Genomic DNA, 13,255 nt, shown 5'->3' on the forward strand with positions numbered 1-13,255 from the left:
CACCTCCTGGGTGAAGGGATCAACTACAAGGTGAAGTTTACCTACCAAACAGAGACAATGTAACTAACTATTTGTATTTATATATTAATCTGAAATAAAAAAAATAATGAGTTAGCTGGTTAAAATTCCCTACACTTCAATTTTCTGAAATTTGTATAAAAAAAAATTGGTGTTAGTTCTCCTTTAAAATTTTGGTAGATTTCAGCAGTAAAGTCATCTAGATCTGAACTTTTCCTTGTTGAAAATCTTTGTATTATTGATTCAATCTTTTTGCCTTGTAATTGGCCTATTTGGGTTTTTGAGCCATTTACTAGTTTAATCATGATTAATTATATGTCATCAAAAATATATTTCTGTCAATCATATCATTGATATTATACTATGTTCTCATAATATTGTCATGTTCCTTTATCTTTCCGTGACATCAGTTGCAATGTTTTTGTTTCATTTCTAACTTTATTTATTCAGGTCTTCTTTCTTTTACTGTTAGCTTATCTAATGGTTTGTCAATTTTACTTGCCTTTTGTGAAAGAACAGCTTTTAATTTCGTTAATCTTTTGCATTTTTTCTCTGTTCTATTTAGTTATACTCTCACTTTATTATTTTCCTCTACTAATTTTGAGCTTTATTTGTTCTTGTTTTGCTAGCCCTTTACATGCATTGTGAGATTCTTTATTTGAAATATGTCTACTTTTTTGATGTAGATGTTTATTGCTATAGGCTTCCTTTCAGTTCTTCTTTTTTTTTCTGCAGTTTTTGGCCAGGGCCGGGTTTGAACCCACCACCTCCCTTATATGGGTCAGTGCCCTGCTCCTTGAGCTACAGGCACCGTCCAGTTCTTCTTTTATTGTCTTTCATATGTTTTGGCATGCAGTGTTTATATAGTCATTTGTTTCAAAAGTTTTTATTTCCTTCTTAACTTCATCAGTGGTCTAATGATTGTTCAGGAGCATGACATTCAATTTCCATGTATTCGGAAGACTTGAGAAGTACCTCTGGTTATTGATATCCACTTTGATCCCATTATAGTCTGAGAAGACACTTCATATGATTTTAATTTTTAGGTTTTTTTTTTTTTGCAATGGAGTTTCATTTTGTCACCCCCAGTAAAGTGCTGTGGTATCATAGCCCACAGCAACCTCCAACTCTTGGGCTCAAGTGATTCTCTTGCTTCAACCTACCTCATAGCAGGGACTATAGGCACCTGTCACAACACCTGGCTATTTTAGAGATGGGGTCTTGCTCTTACTTAGGCTGGTCTTGAACCTATGAGCTAAGTGCGACCTCCTGCCTTCGCCTCCTAGAGTGCTAGGATTATAGGCATAAGCCACCATGCCCAGTCACTATGATTTTAATTTTTAAACATTTTTTGTATAATATTTGTTTTGTGGTGTAACATATGGTCTATCCTAAAGAATGTGTGCTTTGTATCTGTTGGATGAAATGTTTTGTAAATGTCTGTTTGGGTCATTTAGTTTACAGCACCACTTAAGTCTGATGTGTCTTTATTGCTTTTCTGTCTAGATTCAAGGCCCAAAGTTGAGAGTGAGGTCTAGTTCTTTCTTTAGTTCCAACGATATTTGCTGTATATGTATATGTGGGTGCTTCACTGTTGGGTGCTTATGTATACTTGCAATTATTCTGTCATGTTAAATTATTATATTCTTTTAGAAGTTCCATGTTTCTTTAATTAGTCATATTTCTTATGTTCTTTGTTGGTATATAAATATCTGGTGTAGCAGTCACTTCTTCCTATTTATGGAATAGTTTTTGTAGAGATAAATGTTTTTCTTTTTTTTTTTTTGAGACAGAGCCTCAAGCTGTCCCCCTGGGTAGAGTGCCGTGGCATTACAACTCACAGCAACCTCCAACTCCTGGGCTCAAGCGAGTCTCCTGCCTCCGCCTCCCAAGTAGCTGGGACCACAGGCGCCTGCCACAACGCCCAGCTATTTTTGGTTGCAGCCATCATTGTTGTTTGGCGGGTCCGGGCTGGGGATTCGAACCCGCCACCTTAGGTGTACGTGGCTGGCACCTTAGCCGGTTGAGCTATAGGCGCCGAGCCGAGATAACTGTTTTTCGATAGATATATCTATAGATGCAGCTTGGTAGGGTGCTTTAGCTTTAACTATGGTTATGGGCAACAGTATAGTCCTAATATAATTTCCTCAGCTATACTCAGTGCCAGTAGTGTCTGCAAGTTCCTCTGTGGCTTAGGATAAGGTTGTTTGTGGAAGTTATGTTGAGGCTTTACTGGCGAAAGAGAAGTGGGCCTGTTAGTATGCTCCTTAGTGACAAGTGCAGGTGCACAGATCAACTTTGGTATGAGTATCAGAGCCAGGTAAATTGGCCTTGGTCCCTAGGTGGTACACTCAAGCACTGGTGGTGCCAGTCATCATGGCAGACTCAGGGAAGCTAGTCTTCAGGTCTTGTTTGGGTACATAGGGTCCTGGGTCAGAATTCTATATGTTCAATGATTAATGTGATTTGAATAATTATAGCACAACTCTTAACAAAATCACTCATGATACTTGCTGAAGGCATTCCCCAGGATGATTAGACATCAACTTGGGTCTGTTAGAGGATGAGGAAGTCAACTGGATAAAGTAATCACATATGGAAGGTGAAGGATCTGATTAAACAGACTTTCAAGGTTTTTGATTAAATTGGATAATATGAAGATAAATATTCAAGTCCATATGTCAGGGTCAAGTTGAGAAGAGAGTTCAGAGGAAACAGTAGAGTTTGGTTAAACAAAGAATCTTTGTCATTAAGTAGAAGTTGCATAGAAACTTCAAAGATAGGAAACTGTCTAAACCTCATAGCTTAGTAGATAACATTTGAATGCTCTAGAAAGAAATATTGAAGCAAATAAAAGAAGTGAATGAAAGTAATTATTTTTTCACTTGTATACATTTTCTTATTAACATGGGTCACGTGTACACAGTGTAGTTGCCCATAATAATTTCAATTTCCGAAAGCAATATCTCACAGGGGTCAAAATTCTGTGTTGAAAATAAAAATTTTATTAAAGAGGCACTTCTAATTTGTTTTTATTGGATCACTTCTAATCCCTACCCATTGTAATGTAAGTGTATACTATTAATTTCCAAATAAGCAGATATTATATTCTGTTAATCATAATGAAAATGACAGTCATATACTATATTAATAAGTTTGGTAGAGCAAGATGGGTGAATATGGAACCCAACCATACATTTTCTTTCAAGAGTACACCAAGTCTAAATACCAACTCAACAACCTTCAGATCTGATTCTTCAGTCCTAATTTATAGGTTGAGACATGACATTGTGAATTTTACATAGTTTGGTTCTTTGTTTCATTTTGCTTTGTCATTGGGTTTTCATACGGTTAAGCATTCCCATCAGCTTTGCTTCTGGCACAGTTTTCCTAGGATCAGATTTCTTATCTGTTGGGTTTTCATGCAGTATACAATGGGGTTCATCAATGGAGGTATCAGCAGAAAAACATCAGCCATGAGGATCCTAATGAGTGGAGAAGTGTGTTTGGCAAACCGGTAGATGACAGCTAAGGAAATAATAGGCATGTAGAAGATAAGCACAGCACAGATGTGGGAAACACATGTATTGAGGACCTTGAGCCTTTCCTTTTGTGATGCTATGCTCAACACAGCTTTCAGTATTAGCACATAGGACACAAAAATAAATGTCAAGTCTAGAATGCCTGTGAGAGCCACAAATAAGCCATAGATGACATTGACCTTGTTGTCAGAGCAGGCCAGCTTCATGACATCCTGATGGAGGCAGTAGGAATGGGACAGGAGGTTCTTCTTACAGTATCTTAGATGTTTTAGAGTGAAAGGGAAAGGGAGGATCAACAGAACATTCTTGAGAGTAAAAAGAAGCCCAATTTGAATGACTCTGGCACTGGTAAGGATAGAAGTATATCTTAGAGGGTAGTAGATGGCAATAAAGCGATCAAAGGACATTATGAGATGTACAGATGACTCCATAGCTGAGAATCCATGAATAAAGAATTCTTGGGCAATACAGGCATCAAGAGAAATTCCAGGAGTGCTGAACAAGAAAACCCTTAGCATGGTAGGGAGAGAGGAGAGTGATAGTCCCAGGTCAGAAAGGGATAGTATGGAGAGAAAATAATACATAGGTTCATGCAAAGAAGGCTCTGTTTTTACAAAGAATAGGATAGCACAATTTCCCAGGATAGCAACAAGGTACATGAAACATATGGGGATAGAGAACCAAATGTTGGTAGGTTCCATACCTGGAATCCCAACCAAGTAGAAAATAGAAATTTCAATTTCGGAAGTGTTGATGATGGGCATGCTTATGTGTAAGAGACAAGAAGGGAGGTTTGAAAGAGGTTTCCCACAGTCACACAAGTAGATTGGTTCAAATGCCTGGCTCTGTCTTATTGAAATCCTTGAGATCTTGTGAAACCAAACCCATAGACATAATTCTTACATAGAAACCTAAATAAAGATAAATACATAGTGAAGTAGACATCAATATCAAACTGAGTGAAAAAGAACACAAATTGTTATCAAAATCTAATCTTACAACATACACAGATAATAACAGATACAAGTCGTATGAAAGGACTATTGGTCATCTAAGGTAATTATGCAGGCGCTTATTATTCAGTTCTAAATCCTGAGACTTGTTTTCTTATATAAATATTGCAATGTACATCCTATTAAGATTTTATTTAAAATTTCAGTGCTTTTACATATAATTGAGAAAAGTAACATGTATTTATATAGTGTCTTTAATGTAACCATGGATTTTCTTGTCCTTTCCTAGAACCTTTTATTCATATTTCTCAGAAATATATTATCATTAATTACAGATGATTTTGCATATTTTGTAAAATTTATTTTTTATAAACTTTATGATATTATTGCTATTATTTATAGAATCCTTTATTCTCTATTTTTTTTTCTATTTTTCTTAGTGATGAATGGTCATGTAAAGGAACACTGCAGACTTTTGTTGTAGGAGCCTTTATCTCATCCTATGCTTTTTCTTTGTGTCCTCACTTCCTGACATGGATGTCTGAATGCTTCTGCACTTCCAGTTGTCTCCTCAACTCTGTATACATCTCTAAAACAAATGCTCCAAAACACCATTGTCAATGGACCCTTCATGTGCATCTATTTCTTGTTAGAATCTAGTCTTTAGTTCTCTTCATCACTGATAACCTTCAGTTTAATAGGTAGTGCATGGGGTTTGGTGGAGGTTACCAATTCATTTTGCTTAAAATACATTAAGCATTTTCTACCAGAAAAGTAATGCATTTCTTATATTTTGAATATCATGTATCACCTATTCAGCATTTCATCTATCTAAAAAATATCAAAACTTCTCAAACTTTCTACTTACATTACTTCATATTTTCCCAATCTATAATTCATTTGTGCTGCATTTTTCATGTATCTCTGAGTATTATAAATTACTCTCATTTCGATTTTTATCTACCAATGACCCCATAACTTTGTATTCATTTTATTGTTACATTTTCTTTAACTTTTGAGGAACTTAAGCATGCCAACTCTAAAGTTTATTTCAGTTTCACTTACTTTTTTCTTTTTTCATGAGTGAATATTTTTAGATTATTTTTTATTTTTAATTGACAAAGAATAACTGATATATGTATGAGGTACAGTGTGATGTTTTGATGTTAAGTATACAATATAGAATGATTAAGTCAAGTAAATTAACGTATCTACCACTTCACTGACTTACAGAACATTTGAAATGTACTCTTTTATCAACTCGGTAATATGCAGGACATTATTATGAATTGCAGTCACCATGCTGTGCAATGTCACAAAACTTATTTCCTCTGCCTGATTGACACTTTGTACTTTTGACCAATATTTCTTCATCTTCCTTTTCCGTGGTGAGATGTTGTAGAGTTTCTCAGTATTAGTCTTCATATTTGTTCTGAACTTTATTTGTAATTTCATCTTTAGTGGAATTTTCTTCATTTGCTTATTTATTTTGTTCATGTCCTATGATTAGACATGTACATGGCTTTTCCTCCTTCCCTGAAGTTTCTCGATAGTTTTAGGCTTTTCTTTTTTTTTAATACTTGCTAAAGGGGCTTGTTACAAAAGAGAAATGAGTACAGTTTCACTCAATTTTTTCCATCTACCCCAGGATCCTGCTTTTTACGGGTTTCAGACTTGTGCTGTGACAATAGCAAATTTCTATACTGCATGTGGGCTACAACCTTCATATCTCAAGCAGGGTATCCTAGAATGGTTACTTGTCAAGTATGAAGCACGAGCATGCTGAGTCCCATACAGGTGTTGAGCTGCCAACTAGCAGTGCAGTGTTTCTCTAGAGTAGGAGTCAAGAGGGTCCATAGATCCATCATCAATAAATAATAAAGTGTTTTTACACTGAATCTCATTATCTGTCTATTATCTATCAATCATCTGGCATCTGTCTAGTGTCTATCTGTCTGAGGAGCATGGCAGTGACTTTTTGATCATTTTAATATTTTATCTATTATTAATATATTTTTGGTGTGGATATTAACTGATATTTTATTAATCACTGATGCATTTTTGGTGTGACATGCATCAGTAATAGAATATCAATCTGTGTGAGTCAATGAGTTTACTGACTATATCAGATTAAATAAAATTCTCTATCAAAACTTAGATATAATTTTATAAAAGTAACCTAGTAGAGCATATGTTTAAGAAAAGTCAATTTTGCGGAGAATTACTTGATCACATACTCTTATAAAATAATGAATTCTTGTAATAATTTACTGAATTATATATTTAAGCTACTTGTAGGTTTCACTACCAATCTTTTTTTTTTTTTTCACTACCAATCTTTATGACGAGGAATTTGATAATACGTCTCAGGTATGAAAGTTGTTTCTAGTATCACCATTCTTTGCTCTCCTTTAATCCCAAACTCAAATCACTGTGATCTTCCCTCAGTTGTTTCAGTCGTTTCTGAACTGTTGTTAAGCTCGTCCCTGCACTCTTATCGACTTTTGAACATTTTGCTGGCCTGACCTCCCATCTCCAACTTCTTGTACTTATTTTCCTCTTCTCAGACTATTTCTACCTCTGGGTTGTTTATAAACAGTTTAGTGGCATGTGTCATCCTTAAAAGATGAGGTATCAAAGGAACAATAAGAGAGAAATTTTTAGGATGTTTAGAAAAAAAATGCCTAGATGTTCTGGACTGAATAAGAAATTATATGCAAAAACAAACAAATAAGCAATAAAAAACAGACGAGCGTTAAAGACTCTTCACAATTCATAGGAGGGCAATGGATATTTATTGCTATGACTAATGCTACTATGCTGGCTGCCTTCAACACTATCTAGTTGTGTGGTCTCATTCAACTACCACTAGAAGGCTGACTGTATGTGTTCTGGTGTCCTCCAATTTCCATGACTGCTGCTGATGTTAATCTGAAAGGAATGTGCAAATGTCCAATAGAAAACTGAAGATTCATCCCAACAGAGATTTTGAAAAAGGTATTTGCTTATTTGGCCTATATGATTGAACAGAGTTATTAGAAGTTCTCTTCATCCAGCATAGAGGCTCAAAGTATATTTACCTTGGCTCAGTGCCTGTAGTTCAGTGGTTAGGACACTGCCCACATACAACGAGGCAGGCGATTTTGAACCCAGCCTGGGCCTGCTAAACAACAATGACAACTACAGCAAAAAAATAGCTGGGCATTGTGGTGGGTGCCTGTAGTCTCAGCTGCTTGGGAGGCTGAGGCAAGAGAATTACTTAAGCCCAAGAGTTTGAGGTTGCTGTGAGCTGTGACGCCATAGTACTCTACCCAGGGAGACATAGTGAGACTGTCTCAAAAAAAAAAAAAAAAAAAAAAGTATATTTAACTTTAAAATTTTTGAAGTAAGTGAAATGTTTGAGAAGAATATTCTGCTTTTCTGCTTGTCTGCTGGGCCTACACAGTTCCGCCTTCACTTCCTCAGCCTTCCCTGTTACTGACTCCATCTCCACTTCCCATCCTCCTGTGGCTCTCTGGAGACTGCTCCTGTTCTGACTTCCTCCCAGATGTTCTCTAGCAACTGTTTGCTCAAAACTTCATAGATTTTCAAAGTATAATAAAAAGCTACTGAAATCATTATGAAAAATTATTGTGAGAATAACCAAGAAAATTATGTATGAAAAAGTGAAATGAGAGAAGACCAATTCTACTAGATATTTTAAAATATTTACAACTTATCAAACTTGTCCTATTGGTGTTGGGAAGGAAATATCAAGGCATCAGTGGAATGGAATAGAGTCCACAAATAAAGCCACACAAATAAGGGAATTCAATTTATAGCAAACATAGCACAATCACACGAAGGCAGAGACTATTCAATAAGTACTATTGAAACAACTGGTTGTTATTTGGGGTGAGGTAGTAGGTGGGTCTGAATCTTGAAGTCAGTTTATACTTTCTTAAGATCTGAGTTTTAAATCTCTCCATACAAACCCCAATCAATAACTTTGAAGTCATACTAGCTCTCTTAATTGAATAAAAAATACTTGTTTTCTAATCAATAAAAAAAAGTTGTAATAAATTTTTCAACATGCACATTATTTACTCTTCTTGAACTACAATATATAAATTAGTAAAAATAATAATATCTTTTTCTTTAGTAAATGCTATGCATCTCTGAGAAAAAATGATTTTACTTTGCTTTAAAGAGTGTCATGTTTAGAGAATCTAGAGGAAAACAGAACACTGCACAGACTTTCTGGTGTCCTGTCTTCAGCTCAGAAATGCCTACCCAATTACATTCTCTAGTTCATAAAAATGCAAAAAAAGAAAAAGAAAGAAAAAATAAACCTAAGAAATTAAAGTCTATCTCTAAATACATGTGATCTCTTTAAAGAATGAAGTTAAAATAAAATTCAGCATTTACATAGAAGTTAAATAAGCTTGTTCAGTGTGTTCTTTATATTGATAGGAGTGTGATATTTAATATTGTGAAGATGGTGTTATGAATACTATTTCAGGTCTTTATTATATTTTGAGATGGAAGCAAATATTAAACATCAAAATTATAACATCGGATTGGGTATAAGACTCTCATCTTAACTTTCTTGTTTGAGTAGATCTATAAGTGGACCATCAGTACTTACCAAGGTCTTACTTACTTAGTCTATACTTCAGGGTCAAAAAGAGATGAACCCAGGATGAAGTCACTCCAATCCCCTCTGTTAGGCATGAAAATTGATAAGGACAGTTTTATTCTAGCCCTTCTACCCTGGTGCCTATTTACTAGAACAAGGGCCTCTAAGGACTACAGTTCAGAATATTACACCCAGAGGAACTAAAAAGCCCTTAGGTCTTTTACACAGATAAGTGCTTAAATAAAAGTATAGACAAAAAGAATTCAACTGATTTCTCACCATGCATATAAGGTGTCTGCTGATGTTTAATATCCCCAGGAGGCCTCCTCTGGTCTATTTAATAAAATTAATTATTCTTTCAGCTGCAGTTTCAGGTTCCTCTGGAGAAGTGATCATTTTTTTTTTCTTTTTGTCATTCTGCTTGTGCCACTACAATCTCGTTTTCAGATTGCTTTATGACTAGTTGATAAATGTAATTTTTATCTAATAAAATGAAGGCAATTAGCCTTCCTTTCATGTTCAAAAATATTGGGGTACAGTCTGGTTCCCAGAATCCTGCTGACCAGGTGCAATGACTGCACTGGACTAGCAAGTGCCCCCCCATCTCCTACGATCAGCACCAGCAGAGTGGAAAATTTAGCACCAGGAGACAGCAAAACCAAAAGCTAGTCTGCACAGGCTTGAGTGATAGTATAAAGGCCTAAACCTCTTTCCTCTTCCTTTGAAATTGTTTAGGAATCTCTCTTATTGGTCTCTTTGTGCCTGTGGGCATATGTGTCCCTTTTCCATTAGCCATTGATTCCCTTGGTTACCACATACCCACATTCTTTATTTTTTTGGCTAAAATTGCTGAATGCTGTTCTACTTGGGGTATTTGTGGTATGTGGTGTAGTATGATCATCCATATCATGTCCAAATATGTCAACTGTATTTTGTATAGGACGTGCCTGGTTAATTGAGTCACAGTGTTCCCATAATGTTTCCATGGCTCCTCTAGCCTTCCTTATTCAGCAGACAAGGCTTCCCTCCCACCCTCCTTTAAGCGCATTTCTTTGTCTCTATTCAAAGAATATTTGCATTTTTTAGAGGCCAGTCTATGTATACACTTGTTCATTTTTTATCTTATTTAAGTTTGTGAGAGTATTTATATAATAAATAAATAAGACTCTTAATTTTGATGTAACTTGAGAAAATACTTTTCCTTTGTGTCACTCATATATGTCTTTGATAATGATGCTGCAGGTCAGGTTCCCTTTGAATGAAACATTGAGGTGAAGATTTATGTGTGGAAATTCATTGGGAGAGTTTCTCAGTTTATCAGCTATCAGTTTATCTCAGTTTTTCAGGGAAAAGAAAGATGTAGAACTAGCAGGAGAGAGAAGTTAATGCCATTGAACTATAACGGAAGCTACTTTTGATCTTGCAGAGACTTCTACAGCTAACATCACTGCACATCAGAACTGTGCTGAATTGAAGGAAAGCTCTGGCCCTTTTAAACTATCTGTTGACTGGTTGTCTGATATGGTCTTTCCATTAGGAGGAGTCATGACCTTGGGTTAGGTGGTTCTATTCAGAAAACAGAAATTCTGAAGAAGGACATAAATGAGACCTGTCAGGTGTAATGCTCTTACTGGAGGTAAGTGCTTTAGGCCTAATAGGAAAAGGAGATCTGGGCAATGCATTACAGTATCACCTATAGTCCAAACTTTGCATGCTTAGATCCAAAAGATTTTCAGAATTCATAATTTTTTTTGCCCATTGGAAAGTGACAAGTGGATGGTTACTGGTATAATTTAACTATACTGCAGCTGCCCTGAGCCTCTAAATATTATAGAAAATACTTCACCATCAGATCCATATTTTCTCCTTGTTGAAGAAAAATAACATAAGGACTATTATTTTGATTTTATATTGCATCCTGCAGGATATTGCCATATCCTCTCAGGAATCATCACTGAGATGACACTTTAGCTTTAAGGGGATATTTCACTACTCTTGGTAATGAAGTTTGAGAGAGAACAAGAGAATTTGACCTACTTGACTTTCTTTACTGAACTGGTGTTCCTTGGTTGGCCCTGAGGTCATATGGGATTCTATGTCAGTGTCAGTGATGTTCCATGAAAAAGTAACTGACTGTTGGGAAGGAGTCATGGGCAATTATAAGTCAGGTGTCAAAGCTAGAGTCTTCTTAGTTACAAACTAAGCTTTCATCTCCTCTTGCAGAGACTAGAGAAAGCTAGCAATCAATATCAGAACCAAATTGTCAGAGACTGAACTTCAGACATAGTTAAACATGCAGCAAAGACAGGTTATTCCAAGATCAAAGCCTTAATATAGAAATTCTAGAGTCAAGATAGATACATAAGACAGTGAAATCTTGATAAGTAGACCCCCAAATTCTGACCTCTCCAGACTTTAAAACTTTTGATTACAAAAAGTAGACTATTCCTCTTGTAAAGAAATAGAATCTACTGTATTCCCCAGTTCTGGGAAATAACGCAGATGTCTCAGTGCTTTGAGGCAAAATGTGCCCCTCTCAGGACCTCTCACCTACTTTTCTGCCACAAGGCCTAACATTAGGGATAATGTGCAGTATAACCAGATGGCAAGGCTCTGGGTCTGATGAAAGAAAAAAGTGTCTATACCCAAAGGGAACTGCAAGAGTAAGCTAGCATTCACCAGCAAGATATGTCAAAGTAAGTATGATACTAGACTAGTTACTCAAGGCATTGGAAAGAAAAATTAGGCAGGATATGGCTTTTTAGTACACTCTCAAAATATAGGGCTCAATACCCAGCTAAGACCTCAGGGCATAGAATAGACAGCTTATTCAAATTGCTCCCAGAAGCATGTAAAAATTGATTGCTTCTTCTGAAAAAATAAATAAAAGTAGAAGAAAAATATAATAATGGCAGATGGTAGAGGAAGGAATTAAAAGGCTCATAGAGTTAGTGTGCTGGAATGAATAGACTGCCATAGAATTATGTACCATAGGAACAGCTAGAGGACACACTATTTCCTAAACCTAAGGAATCAATTTATTGGTGAGAGAAGCACCAGATTAGCTGAGAAATAAACTGATGGCTTTCTTCTCTAAACCAAGGTTGGTGTAAGTAAAGGCTGGATGATCCATTAATTCCTCAGTAACAGACATGCAGGAAATAGGACCTTAAAACTATAGAGACCAGAAGATTTCATAATTACCATAATACATGAATGGATTGGAGCAGTAGAAAAGGGAACTGAGCCATAAAGTTGTGAAACTAGCTAATATTTTATAGAAATAGTTAACATTTTACATGATACACAGAGGCAGAACAATGGGTATCTGAAATAGTGCTTCTTAGCTTGTATTCACAAAATGAAAGATGGATAACCACTAAGCTGAGAGGAACAGCCCCACTGAGAGATTACAAGCCTTTTCCCCATTTCCATACCTGTTGCTGTTAGGGTCTCATGGAAAAGCAATGTCATGGAGAATAAACACGCTTATTGAAATTGTGTTTTAAATAAAGGCGACCATTCACTGGCTTAGGCAAAATGGCAAGCTTTCTTTATTTACTGTTGTACATGTGCACTATACATATGTCAATGACCTCATTAATATTCATTACACACACAATGTGCAATGCACGTTGCACATGTGCATTGGACATCAATGACTTCCCTCTGCACATGCCCATTGGACATCAATGACTTCATTAATCCATTTAAACATCTTGTGACTACCTTGCTCTTCCCTAGTAATCTGATAATCCACCCAACATACACCTTTTAGCATAATCCTTTCAACATAACCCAGTTTAACATAACTTAATGGAGAACAAGTTGTTAGCCATTACTTCCTTTGTTTTTATCTGATGAAACCTGAGGCTATGGAGGAAAGAGATGGTTTGAGAATCTGTCCTACTGACCTCCCCATTTGGAGGCAGTTACTTTCATCTTTAAAACAAGGCATAAAGAAACTTCTAGGGCATAAAGAAATTTGTGTGCAAACCTCCACTCCCATATGGGCCTTAAGTCAGGGGTTTTTACACCTGCAACTGATCAGGCTGACTTTAGGTCAGGGGGGTTTTAGGCCTGCAATCAACCTGGCCATATGGGGATCTGCCTCAGTTTCTCAC

General features: G+C 36.1%; 1 protein-coding gene across 1 annotated transcript; it reads right to left on the minus strand.

Annotated features, from left to right (window-relative positions):
- Window positions 1-3,382: 3,382 nt before the first annotated feature.
- On the minus strand, window positions 3,383-4,324 carry LOC100957558 (olfactory receptor 51A4-like). Its single transcript, XM_003780964.1, has one exon. The coding sequence runs from the start codon at window positions 4,322-4,324 to the stop codon at window positions 3,383-3,385; it is 942 nt and encodes a 313-aa protein (XP_003781012.1).
- Between the last annotated feature and the right edge of the window lie 8,931 nt (window positions 4,325-13,255).

This window comes from Otolemur garnettii, unplaced genomic scaffold (genome assembly GCF_000181295.1).
Source record: "Otolemur garnettii isolate 467f Iridium unplaced genomic scaffold, OtoGar3 scaffold00001, whole genome shotgun sequence".
Taxonomy (NCBI): Eukaryota; Metazoa; Chordata; class Mammalia; order Primates; family Galagidae; genus Otolemur; species Otolemur garnettii.

Coding starts and splice junctions, on each gene's coding strand:
- LOC100957558 (XM_003780964.1), bottom strand. CDS start 4,324: ATGCCCATCATCAACACTTCCGAAATTGAAATTTCTATTTTCTACTTG.